This window comes from Pteronotus mesoamericanus, unplaced genomic scaffold (genome assembly GCF_021234165.1).
Source record: "Pteronotus mesoamericanus isolate MK-2021 breed Mesoamerican mustached bat unplaced genomic scaffold, CSHL_Meso_final contig_263, whole genome shotgun sequence".
Lineage (NCBI taxonomy): Eukaryota > Metazoa > Chordata > Mammalia > Chiroptera > Mormoopidae > Pteronotus > Pteronotus mesoamericanus.
Window position 1 is genome coordinate 8,089,479 of NW_026555112.1, and position 22,060 is coordinate 8,111,538.

Here is a 22,060-nt window from a genome sequence, read left to right on the forward strand (position 1 = left end):
GTGACAGATTTACATGATTAAAATCTTGTAAAAATGTTCACATGGCTCCTGTTAACTTAAAGATATATATTGCAGTTGAAATCTCTCAGGCTCAGATGGATCTCTGTAAAGCAATATCATAATAGACTAGCAATACCATCAGGCGTCAGAGATTAGTCTTACTTCTTCACTTGGGAGAGAGCCAAGCAATAATAAAACACAGGCTTTAGATGTTACTCTGGAAAATCAAAAGTTATCTAATTTCAGTGTGACTTACAGCCAGTGTATCAAATATGTATTTCAAAATTTTTCAAAATTTTATTTTAAAAAATTGAGAAAAGTTTGGTGATACTCTGAAATAATCACTTATAACCTATAGTGACACAAAACCATAACTGAGAATCACCTAACATAGTTTGTATAAAATTAAAATATAAAACAAGAATTAATTTATATAGTGCTATAATTTTAATGATTCCAAAACACATAACAAGTTTTTACTCTCTATATGTGATTTTGCATTATAAAGGTTTAACTAAAAAGTTCTTTTATTCATAGAAAATTAAGTTAAATTACTGTTTAATTTTTTATAGTCATCACTGATTATTTGCAAAGCTCACTTACTTTGTACTGGGTCGAATTTCTTGACCATTTTTATACCATTTCACCTCCAACTTTGGATCTGCCAGTTCCACAACAAACCTCACCCTGCCTCCTTTATCAATCTGATACGCAGGATCAAGAATTTTTGCAAAAGCTAGTAGAGAGAAGAAACAAAGTTATGTTAATGTGCATTAACATCTACTATGAATTTAAATAGTTAATATATGTATGAGAACCTAAAACAAAATGAAAAATTGAGACTCAGAGAATAAAAAAACTAGAAATCTTCCAAATTATCCTTTATATTTTAGACTTCTGTGTTGTTTTATGTTCAATAAAATGGTTTAAAAACTTAAAATGAATATACATGTTTTGGGGAGAAACAGAAGAAAATAATTATCAAAGAGGCTTTAAAAACGATTGGCCTAATCCTTCAGGGAATGTATAATATAAAGCATCCAAATGAAATTAAATTTGAAGAACATGCTTATCTTCCTAGCATAATTACTGTCAGGATTACTGGTATTACCTTTGTATGTCTTCTATGTTACAGATAATTTTTTCAGTCATAGAATTTATGAGATAAATTAAATGATTCATAAGATTAAATTGAATGCCTTTCACTAATTGAAATAGACTTATCAGATACTTTTGTATTATGGACACTTTGCCCAAATAGTGGCACATTTAAAGAATACACACACACACACACACACACACACACACACACACACACACACTCACTCAGGATTTCATACAACATAGTGGTTTTTAAAATTATTGCCTTTGAAATGTCCTAAACAAAGATAGTTAACTTTTTTAAATTTTATATATTTTTTCTGATTTTAAAGATAATAATTCTCATTTAGAGAGTTTATAAAACACCTACATGTATGGAATGCCTCACGAAGTTGCCATGCTTGCATTTCCATCCTTCCACCTTTATTATACTACTGCTTAAACAAGCTCCCCTCCTCATATTTTAACAAGATAAAATAAATACTAGCTTTAAAGACGTTACCTATCACATACCTCAAGACATCAATTCAGAACTAAGTGATAAGAATAAGAAAGACTGTGTAGGGGAAAGAGCTGTCGTTGGGCTGTACGCCTTAGAATTCACATGTCTGTGACTCAGTCTCGTACACTTCTCAGAAATAAAACTTCAGGAGTCTGAGATAGTGGAGTCTGAGAAGAGCCGAGAGGCAAACCACTTCTATATTTCTCTGGGGCCATTTCTCAACCAACTTACAAGGAGGCTTAGAAATAAAGGGCAGATTTTTAAAACGAGATGGTGAGATTCTTTAAATCTATTTGAACATTAACAAACAAAAACATTAATAGGATTGATGTGTCAACCTGATGTGTCATAAAACCATAACTGACAATGAGCAGGTATAGGAAACTTTCAAGAGCTAATAGTCAATTTAAAACGTATTTCTTTCTTTCTTTTTTTAATGTCAACATCTTAAAGTATTTTTTAAAGAGATATTTAAAACCACAATGAACAGCATCTATTCTAGATCCCCAGGGAGCAACATAGCTATTTCACAAAACTTTATTTAAAGTTATTTAGATAACTTTAAAGTTATTTATTTAAAGTTATTTATTTAAAGTTATTTAGATAACTTTATTGGGTGTGAGAAGTGAATTTCCCGCGGCCCATCAAAATGGGTGCAAGAATATGATGGTAAAATAAAGAGAAAGGAGTCAAGAATTCGATAGTGAGGGAGATGGGGAGGCTGGAGAAAGGGGTCACTGAGAAATTACCAGTGACAATAGGAATATTTAATATTCCATTATATGCCTTATGTGGTAGTACTTTAATGTAATTCTTCTGTTACCTTAAACCTTCAGTAGCTTATCTGCTACCTGCGCACCAGTGCTATGCGGCACAGTGACATGTTTCACTTGAAGCCAAAGGTAACCAAGGGAAGCGTAAATCCTGCCAATCCCACCCCAAAGACAGGGACGTAGAGACCGGATCACCGACGGCGGCGGTGGGGGGGGGGGGGTTCACGGTCCAGTCTTCCGCGGGTACGGGACGCGGACCCGTGGCCACGCCCTCCGGGGGACTCACCTGCGCTCTTCTTCTCCACCCTGCGCATGCGCTTGAGCCGCTTGAGCATGCCGCGCAGGTCGGTGATACCGTACTGGAAGGCGATCTTCTCATACTCGTTGGGGTTCGCGTTTTTCAGCAGCTCCCACACGTCTATCTCGGGTTCTTCCTCCTGCTGCTTCACTTCCCTAACCGGGGAGAACCATTGTCTAGTTTAGCGGCCGCCCACTGGCCCTCAAAGACCAGGAAGGTTTCGGGACTACGGATTTTTTGGTTCAGTGTTGCAAGCTCTGTTTAGTGTCTGAGCACTTAAGCTGAGAAGCAAGTCTATTGGCTTTGCTTGAAGTCTCAGGGAAGCTTCCAGATAGTTAAAGATCGGATGCGTGCACTTATATTAACACTCGCTTTTCTGGTGAAAAGCACAACATGAAGGGGAGTGGAGGCTATCGGGAACTAGCCTGAGATATTTTTACATATTGTCAACTTGAAAGTCTAGAAGGTGAGATTCTGAGGAACTTAAGATCCGTTTTCGTTTGGCATATGGGTGCTGAAAAAATTTTGAAAAGTAGATTAAGAACTGAAAGTGTTAAATATTGGTCTACGAAAGAAGAAGGTTCTCTCTCTAACTTCACTGGTGTGCACACCCTGTCTATCTATCTAAATATGGAGACCGTACACATACAGGACACACATCTTTGGATTTTGCAAATAGCACGTTTCTTACTATATTAGTAAATGTGTACGTTAATCATCTTTGGCTGTTTTTATGCAAAAGTATTTAAAATTACCCCAAAGGGGTTTTTTGGTTTTTGGTTGGTTTGTTTTTCATTAGGATTTTTGTGGACACGTATGTTTTTAAAAGAATTTTTTCTAAATTGTCAGGGGAAAAGGAGAGTGAGGCCAAACATTTTTTAAATTTTATTTTAAAGTACTATTTTGAAATTTTTAGGGAGCAGGTTTGGTATAGTCATAAATATATACATGTTAACTTTAAAGCAAATGGTTAACGGTTATATATGAACAAGGGGATAGTAGCTTCCTAGCGTAATTATCAAAATTATGACCCACAATTTTGATCACTGACTAAAGAACATACAGAACATGTAAAGAATCTATGTAGCTAAAAGTATATATCAGATTTAAAGTACACTTGTCTACCCTTATTTTAAAACCAAAAAATGAAACAAAAACTCAGGAATAAGCGCTTCAGGAAAAGATACTTAGTGTAAATGCAAAATATAATTTAAATTGATTTCTTTCACTGGCTATATAGTCCTGACTTTGTTTAAGCTTAATTGACTGTTTTTATCAGGTTAATTTGGAAATCTTACAGTGTCTACTTACTGTGAATAATGCTGGTTTGGACATAATTTTCCAGGAAAACTGGTCAACACACCTTAAACATCATTGTGAAAACAGATTCATGCTATCATGTTAGCAAATCATGGATTACATATGTTTGCATTGTCACATGAATTATACCTGTTCCAGTTTCTTGAGGAAATGCTGGATTGCAACCATGGGGAGGGAAAGGAGAATATAAATATTAACATAGAGTTTAGAGTGACCAGGCAAAAATGACTTCTGCATATCTACTTTCCATTGTTATGTAAGTTTTTTTGCCCAGTGGCAGATGATGCTGAGACTAATCTGGAAAGTGAAAGGAAGTGAGAGGTCACTGGTCCACCTTTATGGAAAGCACTGGACAACACCATTAGAAAAATGTGCCTCTTAAAAACCTAAGACCCTGGAAAGAGACTTGACCTGAGGCAGTGAACACAATGCAGTCTACAGATGATGTGGAACTGTGCACCAATATCACCCTAATACAGTTTTTAAAAAAGGAAGAAACTCAAGACACAGGTATTATCTTCATTTCACTGAAATAACAACACCCTCTATTAACATGGGGAAATTAAAATGCTTAAGAAAACTGTACTGAAGTTGGAATATTGGTAATCATTTGCCATATCTACTAAATGTACTGCCTGAAAGTAGTCTAAATTTCAAATACATCCTTTAAATATTTTGTAGGAAGTCTTGGCAAATTGCAATTAAAACGTGTATGTATGTACATATGTATACATTTTTTGTGGGTGTTTCTTCAACCCACTTTATTAATGCTTTATTTTTGTCACATTCCTGCCTCAATATAAGTCCCTAAACTGTAATATTATGCCATAATACATTGTTTTAAATTTGTATGTCAGCCAAAAAGAATTAGACATGTACACATTTTGAGTATCACCCTGACACTGGTAAAAGGATTTAAAGATATCTAACTAGATTAAAAATAACTAAAAAGAGGCACAAGTCAAACTCTGAGGCATAATTAGATTTGGGTGGCTATCCAATGGAAGATAGTAATAAAGATCATTTTCAGTAAGATTTTTTTAAGTTTTGTTGGTAGATTCATAAAACCAATCATCCTCACCATTTTTTCATTAAAACACCAAAATATACCTCACTCTACCACATTCTTAATTTCCTCAGATTTTGTGTATGAACAATGATGACCTCTTGCTTATTCCTTCCTTTTCTCCCCTTCGCTTAGCTGGATCCCATATTGCAAGACTGAAGTATTCCTCGTTTTGAAATGGAACATGAGATTGAGGCTCCCAACTGTAGCATTTCTTTAACTCATCCAGAACATTATCTTTTCTTAACATATCTGGCTGCAGATGGCCCTATCTGCATGGCTACATTAATTTATAGTAGGGAGAAAAATTCTAATTTCTAAAGGCACTTCTGATTTCTCCCAAGTACTGGGATTGATCTATATAACATTCAAAGTATTTTCATCTACATCAAAATTTCTATAACTTGACAATTCTGGTAAAGTGCAAAGAAGTTATACAAATTTTATGTAGAATAAAACTTTCAAGTACTTATATAGGTCAAATCCCATAACAAGATACTGCCCAAAAGACTTATTATGATTTAGTTAATATCTCTTTGAAATATGTTGGCTTTCTTCAGGGCAGGGATATCTTTTGTTGTATGGAGATGTTGGCTGTAATGATATGTCTTCAGATAGGGATTTTGCCACAGATTCTTAGAGAGTAGAAATGGTAACCACATGTCATTACCACAATGAAAACATATGCAATTCACAAATTAGTAGGAAAACACAAAGACTTCTAAAGTTATATTGGTGGGTTAGTAAAGTATATTAAATGAATATAGTCTTATGTTAACAACAATCTAGTTATGAGTCAAAATCATAATTAGGGGATGTAAAGAAAATGAGAACAGGAGACATGTTGGCTGCCCATGTTTTCTAGTAATTTTTTTCTATAGTCATTTTCACCATTAATTAGATGATTTGTTTTACTCTCCAAACTACTGGTACAACTAGTCTATTCTTTTTTTCTTTCTTTTCCCTTTTTAATAAGAGTATGGCATTTAATAATCTACTGTACCACATTTTGATAGATTGATTGATTGAGGAAAAGGGAACCTTGGAATTAGGTCCCTGCTCTGCTTTTAACTAGTTGTGTGACTTGGGGTAAGTCACCCAACATTTCTGGTCTCTAGTTTCTCACCTATAGAATGAGGAAGAGTGAGGTTCACTTAAGGTCACTTCATACACTACTGCTTTAAATAAATTGAGGAATTTACAAATATTATTGGCACTAATGATTATTTGAAGTATCGAAAGAAGGAAAGATGATTTGATGGTGCTAAGACTATTGATTGGCGGATATACATAGGCAATTAGTAAATCACACTTAATGTTTCTGTGCTCAAATGAAATGTTTAGAACTGGGTGAGTTTTTCATTCATTGAAACTCGAATTACAGCATCTAACTAAACTGAGAATATCCACAAGCCCAGTTATTTCTATTTGTAATTTGATGTCAAGCAAATTTATACGTATGTTCCTTTAATAACCATAGCAGGCACTAAAAAGAATAAAAAGTAAACCTGAAAAGTTAAATGAAAATTGATATCAATATGATATATCATCAATTTAGAATTGTAGTTTCACTCTTTATTCACAAATTTACTAGATAAACACAGTCCTAGCAAAAATCAATTTCTTTTTGTTGTTTCTGCACTAAATATCTGGATGTTTAACTTATATGTAACAAATATAATATCACATATTATATGATTATATATATGCAACTATATGGACAGAAATCCATAAAATGATTATGTGCTAAACAGCTGTAATAAAATTATAGAAATTTTATTGCAAGAGAGAACAATGTTAAAGAGGATGAGTGAAATACTAAATATTTACTTCCATTTTACTACCATAATTCATCTCTTCTAAAATGCACATTTTTATTGACATTTTAAACATCTCTAAAAGAAAGGCGTATTTTATAATCAATTGTTTGTCATAATAAACTATTTGGAGTAATTTTTATTGCTCAATGATTTATAAAATACAGTATATCTTAAAATGAATGGTGCCTTAGATTTGATGAAATACAGTAAATAATAAATTCTATATTAAAGTATGTTTGCCTTTAAAATACAGAGTCTGGCACAAATAATGCCTCTTTTTAATACCAAATCTTTTATTATAAAATCGTAAGCATGTAATTCTGTAATGTAACAATATCACACTCAAGCACACCATATGACATTTTAGGTGAAATATTCAAATTAAAACTATAAATTATAACACCCATATCATTAACCTACCAACCACACTCAAGCAGGCCTTACTTCTGCCAGACCCCTGTATATTTGTAGAGATATCTACCAAAATTGTAAAATTGATTTTTCAGGAAAATGGAGGCTTCATTTATTCAATCATCACAGGGAATCATGATTGAAATGAGAGAAAGTAGAAGTTTTTAGGTATTTAAATCTTTTGTCTCAGTTTTCAATTTCTTCATCCCCAACTAAGAAAATATGAAAAGACTCATAAAACATTTAAGAAAGAAAATTTAAAAGCATCAGCTAACATCTTAAACAGATTAGTATTGTGGTTGTTTCTCTCTCTTTCTTAGTTGACTGTTATATTCTATAAGCAAAACACAATTTAAGATGTAAGAAATTCTTTGAAACACATCTGCTTTAAACTGGACTTCTCTGAGTGGGTATCTAAAAAATTTCCAGACCATAGCTCCTCACTCCATCATTTGGTTCTCACCTACGTTTCAGGAGACCACTAAAGTCAAGTTCCCCTGCATCCTCTTGACCTTCTCCACTGTCATTAACAAAAGAAAAGCAAATCTGGGTTTAATGCTGAGACACATACACAACAGTTTCCCCCAAACACTCTACATATAATGTATATGCAATTTTGTACCAGCACACAAGTCATGGGACTGAATCAACACAAACTATTTCTTTTCACACAAGTGACACTTAAAATTTCTGGAGTGTGTACTTGTGGAAAAGTAAACATGAGGAGCTTGTGTTACTCTACGATTTCAGAAGACACATTTTTGTAGATTGCATATATATAACAGCTTGGATTTGTGTTAAAATGGAGTAACACAAATGCGCTTAAGCCAAACAACACAAAGTACTTTGTTTTTGCAAGTTGGGGGCATTTAGAAACATACCTGTGTAAAAAGCAAAGGACTTTTGCTGATCTCTGTCACACATGTCAAACAGAGATTGGCTTGGAGGAAGAAGTGTACCAGTGTCAAATATATAAGTGCAAAGCTTATATTCAAAGGTAACCTCTTTGTGTCCACCGATAGACGAATCAAATAATACAATACTGACATAACATAAAAATGGAGTAGAACAGAGCTTTTTAAAAGGTGCATTCCTTTCTGTTTTAAAGGGAAATAGTTATAAGCTTTTCATTTTCTTGTTGATTGTTACACCTTCTAAAATGGATTTTTCAAAAATCTGCCTTTGAATTGTTGATGAGCCTTTTAATACTAGGAATTTTTTAAAGTGCTTTCCTATAGAGAAATGCATCTTAAATTAAGCATGCAGCCATCTTTGATTTCATATAAACTATAAATAGAAGCTATGGAGCTTACACTTAAATGCCACTACATGTTTAATTTTTTAATGAAGATTTGGTTTTCTGCTCTTTACAAATGTTAGTTATGGTTTCTAAGGAAAGAGTGTGCAGGTTTAAAAACTATGTATAACATGTAAGTCATATGAATTGAAACTCAAATAACATATTTTCAAAATTTCTTATAAGCAGGTATTTGGAGCAGACCTTAGGAAGTAAACACATTTCTATTCCTTTAAAGCACAAAATTTGTTAAATCGTGTCTTCATCTCTCCTAAAATATACTTGTACATGGTTTGAGCTTAGTTTCAGTTGCTGGACGTCTGCATTTGCTGGACATGAGAAATGGAAGACAACAGGATTTGAAAGTTATGACTTTTAAAAAAATACCAATTGACTGATCAGGTAATATTAAATATCTTTTTAAAGTGATTAAAATTTTCATTTATTCATAATTTAGGAAGAAAATACACTTTTTATTAGCAGACTAATAGTTTATAATGGTTTGGGATGATTTTATTTAACAAAACTGTATGTGCATTCAGTTGTATGAAGGAGAAAATATTTGCTCTCATTAAGGAATTTATGTTTGGAAGCATTAAGTTCAGAGAGTGAAATAATGACAAGAAAGGGCTAGTTACCCTTCACATAGAGTAGGAAAAATTTTTCATTTTTTTTTTCCTTGGCCCTCTGATTTTTCAGCCTTGGGCAGTTGCAAAAGAAATCAAGTAGGTATTTATATTTTCCTTTTTACAGTGATTTTTATTTTGGCAAACTTGGTGATCTTTCATTTAGGATAATTCAATATGTAAATAATGCTAACTTCAGTAAATGGCTACTTAATTGTGGTTCTCTGGGCAATGGTTTAATAGCTCCATAAATGATTTCTAGATGAAAAGCAATATAAGTTTTCTGACGTCAATAAACTGGTTCTATATTAGATGCAAACCTTCGCATATATATCTTTTTTTGGCCATTTGGTGGGAAATAACGCAATTAAGGAGGAAGCCACATAAGAATAGATTGATAGTGTATTTTTATAACGCAGCTGTGAAACCCACCAAAATGGGAGCTTCACTATAACAAGGATAGTCTTAAGAATCATCAGTATACATTGTACTTGATTTGGTCTTAAGCTCATGGCTTTTCTAGAACACTGAGTTTTAAATAAATATATGTTTAACTATAGTGAAAGAAGTTGGTCTCATTTGGAATTCTAGAGGGTAGAGGAAGAGAAAGTATGTTTTGAAAATCGTCTACTTTCACGTTACTCAAAAACTACCTAGAGTCCCCTTTTGAAGTTACCTTCTCTTGAAAGCAGATCTGATGTCAATGTTTGGAGTAGTCCCCGTAGATTCTTTGAAAGGAAAAAAAAACAATAAATAAGTACCATTAAGAAGGCAGTTTTGTGCTCAGTTCCTTTCCAGGCTGCAGGAATTCTTCTGAGGGAAGAAAGGCCAGGTGAGGGGGCGGGTGACTCTCTTGGATGGCTGAGCTGCTGAGATGCCCTAACTTACCCTGCCTTGCACAGTATCAATGAGAGGACTTTAGGAGTTACTTTAGCCCGTTATCATTCCACCTGCCTGCCCATTAGAATCACCTGAAGAACTTGAACAAAAAAAAACCCCAAAAAACCAAAAAACCAAAAAAACAAAAGCAGCTTCTTGATCTCCCCGCTGGAGATTTTAATTCACCAGATCAGAGGTGGACACTCAGAAATCGAAGTTCTCAAAAAGCCCTCCAGGTGATTCTCAGAGATGGCAGGCCAAGTTAAAGACGCACTGCTCAGAGCCAGATGTCCACTTAACACAAAAACCTCCACCGCACCTCCGCCCACGGCCTTGCAGCCGCTGCCTGACAGCTCTCAGAATGGGATCTCGCAGCCTTCCGAGTGTCCGCACGGCTTTGCCGAAAGAACGCAGTCTAACGTGAAGACAAAATTCAACTCTTCATAATTTTCACATTTTGATTCTAATCTGCCTAAATACTTCTGGAGGACTTGGAAAATGGCCTTATCCTTCTGTGTGCCAGCCCTTCTATTTACAATGAACCATAGTTGCATGCATGACCTCTTTCAACCCCACCGAAGAGGGCGTGGCTTCTGGATCCTCTATCCTCCTAGTTATCCTGCTCCAGAAGGGATCCTCCTGGAGGTATAGTGCCGATGACCAAAGACACTCCTCCAGATGTGGAACAGCTGGCATGTTGCAGGGTGGTATCATTTTCTAAACCTAGATTCTATGCCAATTCTAATGACCCAGTTTTAAATTGTGCCAGCTTTGTCTTTTGTCACTACAACACACTTTGGATTCAGTTTATGATCTTTGCTGCCAAGTCACCTCTCCCATTGTATACTCAGAGAAGTGTGTTGTTTTTTTTCTTTGTTTTTTGCCCTCAGTCTACATGGACACCTTTACATTTATCCCTGTTCAATTCACTACGGGCAGTACACAGAATATATGGATGGAGAACTTTCATATCTGATGTTAGTCCCTGTAAGAGAAATATCCTCCCTTCCACTCGGGTCTCCTGACATCCTCGGATCATATTAACTTCTCACCACACCTGAGGGGGAGTAAGTGAACCCAATGAAATAGGTCTATTCAGTAGCAGCAAAAAATGGCATTAGCCCTTATTTGGGAGATTGAAGGAACACAGATAACATGGACAAGAGATACCTGGCAATAGAATCCCCAACTTCCACTAATAAATTGCCTCCTAACTATTTAATTCAGCAGGCTTGCTGCAACTGTCACAATCAGAAACACACACCATTTTAAAGGAAACTTTATTTTCAAAATCTCATGGTATTAAATGGACTTCTCCTCCTCCATCCCCTCATCCCCCATTTAAAAAAAAAAGTCACATTTATCCAAACGAGAACTCTCTCTTACCATGTACTTCAAGATCGAATGAACAGCTGTCAAACTTATCCTTATAGGTGACCTCACATCTATAGTTTCCCGCATAGTTCTCTTTGGCCTTGATGATCTGCATCTCGAATGTGTATACCTGCAATAAAACACATCCAGACACATTTCAGTCCTACCTTGCCGACAGAAAGATGCCATCACATTTCAGTAATTTTCCAATTCTGTAGCAATGGCTGAAGACATATCTGTATCTGGGGATTCCAGGACGATGCTCTGAGCAGAGGTGGGGGCAATGTGCTCCACAGACCCTGGGCACAGCAGGGCAAGCATGCTAAGAGCAGACACTAGGATTAGTAACTCCAGAGAATTTTCTGAGATTGGAATCTCTCAAAGCAGAACCTAAAATTGACCTTTTACCCGCACAGAAGGAATGGGCTAGTCAGAGCGCTATGCCAGGAGTTCAGGGCCATACCCGACTTTGTCTTTCGAAGGTTTCCTTCAGCTGGAGGTGCTTCCCAGCTTTGCTGGCCAGGTCCATCCATTTCCCTTTAAACCATTTGACAGTGGGTTTTCTAAGAAGATCTTCAGCCTTGACTTTGGCTACGAAGGTGATATTTTCACCTAGAAAAAGGACAAGTGATTCAGACTGTGGTTTGAAAATTGTCATTTGTTTTGCTCTCAACTGGAAGGAGGTACATGGATTGCACTGCATACCCGATTGTGTGACTAATACCCCTGAAACTGTGCAATGAAATGGCCCTGACTTTTTAATGGGTACCCTAAATGTTTTTAAGACACTCCAAATTATTCTGCTTTTGAGATTTATGGAACAAAGAAGAATCAATGGCTTAATCATTAGAAATCATTTTTTTCCTTTTGTTTTATATTCCGTTTATGACAAAAATGAGAAAAACAACACAGATTTATATACACACACACAGCATATACATTTTTTCAAATCTTTTCCATTATGCAAATGATGGGAAGCCCAAAATTATAGGAATATGACTAAGTGTAACATCTTTTTGAAATAAAGTTGTCTATCTGTTTGAATTGATGGATTACTGATTAGATCCTAAATACATGAAAACTCTAGCTGCTTGGCCAACCCAGCATTTTGGTGTCTTCTGGAAACACAAGAGGAGGGAACATTTCCGTTTACATGCAAGTGTGCTTTGAGTCAGCCGTGTGCTCATATGCATAATATTAGGCTAAGTGTCAAAGACTAGTTCTGATCCCAGTGTATTTCCTATAAAATTTTATTTTGTTCCAATTCCTGGACCTCAAGTTGTTCTCTAATTTACCCACCATTCTATTTATTTTCTTTAGGCACTTGGCATTTGTTTGTTTAATTTCTTGTTGTCTGCTCCTCCCGTTAAAACCGTAAGTTTTGAGTGCTCACATGTTATACTCAGTGTTCAGAATAATGTTTCAACAGATGTGTAATTGATATTTTTGAATGAATATTTCCAAAGCTGAACCATCTGTTCAACTAACTTCCTCTGAAATGCTATAGGTTATGATCTTGTGTGCGTGCAGTGTTGTAATCATCTTACAGAATGAGGTGTGTCGTTGACAGTGAACAGTGGCTCAGAGCTTTCATTAATGTCAGACACTGTTCCAAGTACTTCACAGGTCGTACCACCCCCCTTAAACAGACGAAACTGATTTGAATCCAATCTGGCTCCAGGCTCCAGGCTCCAGGCTCCAGGCGCTACACTCCTACATGCCAAAGTGCACTGAAATGATAGCTTCACTCACCTTTTCAGGTTATAAAAGCAGGATTTAATATACACATACCATGGAATGTTATTCAGCCATAGAAAGGAAAGGAAGTACTGGTTCATTCTACAACACTGCTGGACCTCAAAAACATTATGTTAACTGAAAGAATTCAGACACAAAAGGTCACTTATGGTGTGATTTCATTTATAGGAAATATCCAGAATAGGGAAATTTATAGAGACAAAGCAGATTAGTGGCTGCCAGAGGCTGAGGGGAGGGAGGATGGGGAATAACTGCTTAATGAGGGTACAAGGTTTCTGTTTGGGTTGACGAATATGTTTTGGAACTAAATAGAGGTAGTGGTCACATATTGAATGCATTTATAGCCCCTGGTTGTTCACCTTATAATGGTTAATTTTATGTTATGTAAATTTCACCTGCATTTCTTTTTAAAGCAGGATTTATGCTTGACACTCACCAACTTTCACTGTTCCTGTTTGAGGCTTTTCCACGAACAGGGTGGACAGCTGAGAATTAGTATTCTGCTTGACTTGTTCCTCTGTGGCAGGTGATTCGCCAAGAGACCACTCTAATGAGCAGAAAGAAGGAAAAGGATCATTTCAGGGCCAGGTTCTTCTCAGACAGACTTACCTGGGTTTGTCGTTCCCATCGATGCTGGAGCTTTTCTTTGTCTAATACACCTGGATAAATGTAATAACATCATTCTTTCCATCCATCTCCCCTGCAGCCAATCAGTAAAGAGTGACAGATTCCCTTCTTACAGGGATGTCTCTTCCATGATGGGATAAAGGCACGTTTTCTAATTCCTAGAAATTGTAAAACTTCTCAGGTAGGTTGTTACTCTGTTTTTGTTGGAAGCCATAGTTCCTTTATTTTCCATCCTGCCTGACCTCTAACAGATAAATAATGGTGGGAAGTATATTAAAGCAGTACTCTCAGTATTTTTGCAGGTGGCTGACTATAAGGCCATATCTATACAACAAAAGAATTGGATGGGCCAGCTTGCAGGTCAACTGGGAAGGATCAGACAAGCATGTCTAGCCTGGTATTTCTAAATTCCTTGCCATTGTATAATTAGACAATCCTATTAGGATCATATAGACTAGGCTGTACTTCGACAATTCAGTAATAGATCGTCACCTGCAGGTACAAATTTCAAGGATAGTAGGAGCGTCCTGAAAAGGGGGAAAAGCCCAGAAAAACAGCAAGAAAAGAAAACTCTTTGAGGCTTTCCCATGAAGAGCGAGAACCTGGAAATGAAGTTTGCACTCCAGGTGCTTAGCTTGGATTAACGGTCAGTCAACTCCAGTGAGGAGGGCCAGAGGGAATTGTGGGTGCCCCTCTGTCTCCGAGACCTGCTTTCAGCAGTTTCAGCCGCTTAAATAACTGAAAAAAAATGCATGGGTTGCCAACTCTACCTGTTAATGTTTCTCGAAAAGAAGGAAATACAGATTTAGTTATTTTAGTTGTCATGTATCAATCATGCTTAGTATTTCTATCCATAAAGACCATCATTTTCACAGTGAAGTTATGTAATGTAATCACATGATTGCACAATTTTTTAATAACAGTTGATGTTAAAGTTTTATGTTGTGGGTGTCTGTGATATTAATAATAATAGTAAAGTATGGCCAGTCATACTTAGAAAATGAGAAATGTGTTCACATTTAGAACATGTTTGCTCTTTTGTTCATTTCTATACCTACAAATGTCTGGCTGATAAGAGGCCCATCCAAGGATCATAGTAGGCTCTCAACACAAATATGTGGAATGAATGAATTACCACAGAGAGTTGTAACACAGCTGACAGTGTGCATTTGTAGGTTTTTTTTTTTATCAGCTGTATGTAAAGTTCAATAAAAATGTGACTTATCATCTAACTTCTGTACTCTCTGTGTATTTGTCAAATGTTAACAAGGACAGTTACAATAGAACAAACAAACCTGTGATGCATGTAGCTAGATTGCTGAATTTGTGTGTGTATATCATGCAAAATTAATGTTTCTCAATACATTAGTTTTCTTGTAAGAAGCAATGTCATTGAAAGATGGCTATCAGAGCTACAAACTGAAAAAAAACAAGATTAGAATCAGTACAGCTTCAAGAAATGAGGCCATTAGTGTTTATATTAGGATAGGATCAGGATGCCTTTCTCCAGGCATCTGCTCACCTGAATCTTTTCTTTCCAGGGCCCGACTACCCAAACCTGAAAGAAAAGGGTGATTTGGATGATGGAAGAGGAAGGGGGTGCAAAGGAAGTGTTGACTTCAACCTCCTTGGATTCCCCCAAACCCTCTTCTGATGACGGGGAGAAAAAAGCTAGAAGTTGGCTTGGATGGAAAATCAGCAGAGCCTCAACTAAGAAAGCATCTCTAAAAATATGTGTCTTATTTAGAAAACAACAATATAAAAAATCCAAATATCTAAAGGACAGGGGACAAGGGGTACAGGGCAAATGGAAGACAATTTTGCCTCTAAAATTTATATCTGAGATTTGAAAGTCTTACTTATTTCATAAAGAATACTTTTTTTTAAAAAAAGGTTCTCATGTAAAAAAAAAAGTTGCCATTGAAGCTAGCATTTTCCCTCTTGGTTCTGGCACCAGGAAAGCCTGGTGGCCGTGTTTGTGCTTCGTCTCATTAAGGTGCTCTGCCCTCTCTTTGCTTCTATTGTCAATTAGTACTGAATTACAGAGTAGGGGGAAGAAGGTTTTGGGGTCATCCTAACCTGGAGGCAGGGCAATGGACGGGGAGCCTTCCTCTTCATCTGAAACAAGAAATAGGCATACAAAGTCAAGGAGAAAAGGACTTCATCCTCAGTATCCTGAGAAAAGAGAAATCTGAAAAAAGCAGAGGAGAAACTACACCAAACACTTTCAATTGATGTGTAAGCCTTAGAAGTCTTGGTACCTAAGAGATCAAATTTGAGTATTTGGGGCAAAAAAGAAAAATAAGTAAAACGGTTGAGAAAGTAGGGTAATCTAAATGAAAATGTAAATTAAAAATTGGAACTCTATGCAAGCATTTTATATGATTATAGGTTGAGAAAACAAATCAGTGCTAAAAATTCTAACCTTGATGAAATCCACAATGGAAGTGGTTTATTATTTTGTAACTGAAGTCAATGGCAGGCATAATTTATGTACCATGACCATTTGGACACAGACATAAAATCATATATATATATATGTATTGTTTGAGAACAAAAACCTCATGATTAATTTCCTTCCTATATTTAGGAATCAAGTCAACATTAACTAATGGAAATCAATTTGTCATACTTACTAAATTCACCAGTAGTTATTTTAGAAATTGCATAAATATTGTCCCAAGATTATATTGGTGTTGGCCAATGCTGTATAATTTTTTAAACATTTACCCATGAACATTTGTAAAATTCAAAATGTGCCTTGGAATGTTTATGTGCAGAGGCACTGAATATTTCTTTTTTCTAAAATGTCTGAATTATAGAGAGTTTTTGCTTAAGGAGGCATTTGGTGTTATCCAAACCTCTGCCCAAAGCATGAAGACTAGTATTAGTGCAAATGATGATAATCTTTGTACTTAAAATACTAGAGGAATTGTGGCCTTCAAAATATGAACTTGTATGACTATATAAATTAGGATATAGCAAACACATGCACATGATTTAATTAAAAAGTGCTTAAAAATTCCTTGAAATAAAATATTATATTTTTGTATAATTTATTAGAATATTTACAAGATACATTGCTTACTAGCCTGAAATTTCTTTTCTGAAATTCAAAGTTATATTTTATTATTTTTTACAGAGTAACTAGAGTAACATATAGAGAAACTTAATGTTATATCTTCAGAACCCAAGAGGTGACTCACTGGATACTGTGAGATTCTTCAGAGGAAGTTTTCAGTGGTCAAAGAAGCTCAAAAAATGTTAGGCTAAGAAAAATTAAATGATTATGTTTTATTGTATTGTGTGTCTGCTTTTATTGAGGGATATCTCAAAACCTTCAGTGTGCCAATTATGTTCTAGCATTGGGAGTAGAGACAAGAAATGATACAGCTATTAACATTTCCCAAACTTGGTTCACTTTTGAACCCGTTTTTTTCTGGAGTATCTTTAACTTTCCACAAAACTAAGCATTTGGGGAAGTATATTTATTTCTGAGCTACCAGCAGAATTCTGTATTTCAGAATAGTGTTAAAAAATTAAAATTTTACATAACAAAAATGAAATATCTTGCAACTTAAAAATATTATTTTCCATAAATTTAATTCAATATTAGTATTATATGTACGTATCTTATTTGAAGACTTTTATTTACTGAAGTATGTAAAGAATCTTGATTTAAAATCCTGGAAAAATTCTTGAAAAAGAAGTCTTAAAACTCAAACAAATCCTAGAAAGGAACTTCTTTTATCATGTATAAACTAGAAACCAGAACCATTTTGAGTCAAATGGACACTTCATTTTATATAGGTTTTGTGGTTAGCTTGCTTTGTGCACAGCGTATAAGGAATCCTCGAGTTAAATTGTTTAGAATGCTAAATGATTGAGAGGAGCAGTCACATATTTTCATAGAACTAAAAGGAAGAGATAAGCAAAAAAATTGATGAATGAGTAGTTTAAATGTCCACTAAACATTAAGACTATTTGAGGGGCCATGCACAATTATTTAGATTATTGAGGCACCATATATTAAACCAGTGCTTCAGAGTTTTATGAAAGGAACTGGATGATCCAACATTACTTCCAAACAGCAATTCCTTCTCAATTGGCAATATGTGAGTTCTTGTACATACATTTCCAAATTTACAAAAGTGCTGAAAAATATAATTGACAAGTTTACTGTTTTTTTTTTTTCTTTTAAAAGTATCTTTGATCCTAGTATCACTTTAGATTAGGAAATGTAGTTGAGATGTTGGGATGTTGACCTGAAATTCTTGAAAAGTTGCCTGGTTGAACTTGGTTAAATTGGATTAAAATGGAACGTTTCACTGTTTTCCTTACCATGGAAAAACAGGTTCTACTGCTAGAAGGGAAACTGAATATCCAAATCTTTTAGGTTGCACCTAATTCAACAACACAAACACGAAAGGCATGGCATCATACAAAGAATGTTTTCAAACAAAACAAAACAAAAAAATTATACTACATAAGTCACAGTTTCTCTCTTTTTCTATTTAAAAGTGACTGCAATGATGGTGAAAACATACACAACTGCCTTTGGCCCTTGAGAACGCAGCATTCATGAAGACCTGGGCCCAGAGCAGCGGAGCTGTCTCCCCTAACTACGCAGAAGGGAAATTCACCAAGGCAGAATTTTATTTGTCTGTAAAGTCATGGGAAAATAGCATTTGTGAAACCGTGAAAAGGACTCTTTAAATAACTGAAGTTCCCAAAGAAGGCCTGGAAAGAAGAGAAAGAACTTGGTTTCATATTACAAGCCTAGGATTTTAGGGGAGGACACATGAAATCTGAAATTGGAGGGAGAGACTTCCAGAGATAATAGAGTGTTTACATTCTTATAATTCTTCATAGTCTCTTAGGCATAAAATAACCTACCTATGGTTGATTTAAATTGTCTTTTAAAATTAATTTTTTATGTAAAACAACCTTAGGATTGTAGCTGAAATTTTAGAATAAAGATCAAAAAGCATATAAAATTAAAATATATGTGACTATAAACAAGCCTTGGTTAAGCACCTGATTTGATTTAGACAGATTTATGAATTCCTCAAGCAAGGTAATCAGTTTTAGTGATTATTGGCATAGATGACCAAACACAACAACAGTACAACAACCACGTATGGAAGACAATAACATCAACAGCTAACACTAAGCCATCATGGGCTGAGGCATTTGATTAATTTATTTTCTTAATGAGAAGACACATGCCTTCACAGGTTCATATTTCTGAAATCAGGATTCATCTTACAATAAATATGTTTACTTAATAATTTTTTCTCCCCCAAGTCTACTAAATTGATATTGCATCTTATAATGGTTTTGTCTTAAAATTAAAAAGTATGGTGATATTAATTTTAACAAAGTTCATTACAAAGAAATGTGTAATTAGAATACACAAATAAAGCACACAGACTTTTTAATTAATAGTTGTCTGATTCCTGAAGGTAAAATTTCAGAAAAACATTTTAGCATGCTAGTAAGAAACATGAATATCATGTTACTGTAGATGCAAAAGTACCTAAATGAAGGAAAAAAGTTTAATAATTTCTTAATTTAAAAAATCATATTATTTAGGAGAAATTTTCTGGACCCTCTTCTGATTCTCTTCTTCTTCTGCTAACCAAACTCAAGCCAAAAGAAAGATGCTTCAGCTCAAGCTATGTGATTTCTTTAATACGCACAGGGTTCATTTACGATGATTATTGCCTGGGAAAAGAAAGTTTTACTTCTCTTGCCACGATTATCAAAAGCAGTTATTTTTCTGGAAAAAAAATAAAAAGAGTCAGTAACTACCCCAATTGGACTTTCCAAAATATATACAGACTACACATTAATAACACACACACACAAAGTTATATATATCTATCAGAACTTAGGCATTAAAATAAGTACTGATCATCGAAGTAACCTCTGATCCTAATACCACTGGCACATCTGCAACCACCCACACGGCCAGTTTCGAAACTTCCCACAGGCCCTGTCATTGAGGCACAGAAGAGAGCCAGCCTCCTTACTCTGCGTTCACACATACAATATTGATTGACCATAAAAACATGGTCCCATTTGAGCACCTACATTATCCTCTACACATGGCCCTCCACGACAATTGTTTGCTTTCAAAGCTGAGGTCCACTGTGTTCTGCTGATGGTTGTTCTCTTCTCTAAAGCTCCCTAAAGTCATGTCCAGGAGGGCAGGACTCAGTGCCAGACCCTTGCTTGGCACTGTAGCTGACTCTGAATAATTGCTGAATAAGTGAATGTTAGAAGAAAAGACAGTTCTTTGGCCCCACTGAGGGTATAAAAAAAGAATTTGTACTTTGCACTTTATCGATTTGCCACCTGCCATTATTCTGGAAGAATCCTAAATCCCGGGAGCTTTATTTTTATAAGGACATTGTCTCCCAGCATGATCTAAAAGGGGATTTGCACATGTAAATTCTGGAATTGCTGTTTGGTTAAACACATTTTTTTTATTGCCATCTCTACTGTTTCAATTCCAGGACAAAGTGAGCAGTACTAAGGAACAGGATAGTTGAGTGGACAAGTCCAGAGGCAAACAAACAAGCAAATCAACAAATAGCAAAACCCCATCCTGGAAAACCAGCTGTTTCCCACACAGCGACTCTTAGCCAACATAAAAAGTTGGCAAATCTACCCACAAGCACTACTGTAAGGTTGATATCAGAACCAACCCACATTCTGTGGCTACACAACAATTTTCAGAACATTTCCAGGTTGTCACAGAATGATTCAGGCAACCTGGGAATGACAGGAAGGCTGCGTTGCTCTGAATGTTGCTCTTAACAGTGATGGTCTTGGCACTATTAACTGCATATACTTTAAGTAATTAGATAGGGGACTAATTAAAGTGTGAAAATGTACTAATATCTAGGCATGACCACTTTCAATAGCTTTTAGTGGGTTGGTCTTACATTCTCTCTCTGTTCTGAGGATGAGCACTCAATGCCCAATATCACTGTCTCAGTCGGAAGTTCATTATTGAGTATGAAGGGGATGGTCGTCCTTCTGCCCAGTAAATGGAAATAAAATTCTATCGAGATTATCATTGCCTGTGTGATCAGAAGCTAAGACAGCATGAAAATTCCACTGTTCACTCATTCCACAGGTACTTATTAGGAGATTGCCTTGTGCAGCTCTCTTCTAGACACTAGGAAAAATGAGATGAGGGGCCCCAAAAAGGTGTTAAGACATGGTGCCCAACAGTCAAAAAGCTTAAAGCCTGTTAGGGAAAGAAGTGAACCATTAGCACATGATTAGGTAGAGAGAAGAGTGACTGAATGACAGAGGGGATAGGTCCAAGAGAAATCAGGAGGAAGGGGAGATCGAAGTCAGGGAAAGGCTATATGAAGGAGTGAAACCCAAGCTGAACTCGTTAAAATTCAATGAAATGGACTGAGGGTTGTCGATCTTGTTTATGCTCATGCAGGCCTTCTTTCTTAACCATCGTCATACATACAGCAATGTTTATTGTGTCTATTTTTTTTTTGCTTAAGTATTTTCTTTGAAATTTTCCTGTCCTTGATGAAAGTGGGTAATAGTAGAAAGGTTTATATATTTAGAAACAACTTCCACTTACCTACCTTCTTTAATTAGGGATATCACCTTCTATCCTAAATTGATTTTCTTCCTAAGCATGTAGAGAAAAATAGATACATGGCAGTTTATGTACTTGGGCATGTGACTGCACGTGGCATGGCCTTGCTTGACTTCTGCAAATGTCAGGGAAAAAAATGCTACTAATCAGGATTCCCTCCCTAGTCATCTTGTCTTGCTCTGTCATCAAACTACGTCCTGCATAAAGAAGAGTTTTGGTTGGTTGGTTGACTGGTTGGTTGATTGGTTGACTTTAATATACAGAAAGGCATTTTCTCACTTAAGCACACAAATATAATTGGATGACTTTTCATATTAAGGGTAAGGCACAGACTTTGTTTTAACTTTGACAGCTTGCCCTCTGGGATCACGTCATCTTCTTTGTTGGTTGAGCCTCAAAACCTGGCCCAAACACCTTTCCAGATTTGGAAACAGAGGTGTATGCCATCGGCTTTGTGGAGAATAATGTTACAATAACTTCGGCCAGATGTCCAAACATCTTTGAACCCATCTCATGGAAGAGTTCTAGGAGTTTGCATTGTCTGCATTCCATAAGCAAATAACCTTCAGACT

At 35.7% G+C, this 22,060-nt stretch overlaps 1 protein-coding gene across 3 annotated transcripts in view; it reads right to left on the reverse strand.

Moving 5' to 3' along the window:
• MYBPC1 (myosin binding protein C1) overlaps positions 1 to 22,060 on the reverse strand; it is an 80,246-nt gene that overhangs the window by 37,735 nt on the left and 20,451 nt on the right. For all 3 annotated transcript variants that reach the window (XM_054574636.1, XM_054574635.1, XM_054574634.1), the window contains exons 4-12: positions 15,932 to 15,970; positions 15,375 to 15,410; positions 13,662 to 13,772; positions 11,931 to 12,079; positions 11,480 to 11,597; positions 9,891 to 9,942; positions 7,755 to 7,811; positions 2,663 to 2,829; positions 604 to 736 (exon numbers count right to left, since the gene is read on the reverse strand). In XM_054574636.1, coding sequence (XP_054430611.1) covers positions 604 to 736; positions 2,663 to 2,829; positions 7,755 to 7,811; positions 9,891 to 9,942; positions 11,480 to 11,597; positions 11,931 to 12,079; positions 13,662 to 13,772; positions 15,375 to 15,410; positions 15,932 to 15,970 — 862 coding nt within the window. The remainder of the gene's footprint in view (positions 1 to 603; positions 737 to 2,662; positions 2,830 to 7,754; positions 7,812 to 9,890; positions 9,943 to 11,479; positions 11,598 to 11,930; positions 12,080 to 13,661; positions 13,773 to 15,374; positions 15,411 to 15,931; positions 15,971 to 22,060) is intronic.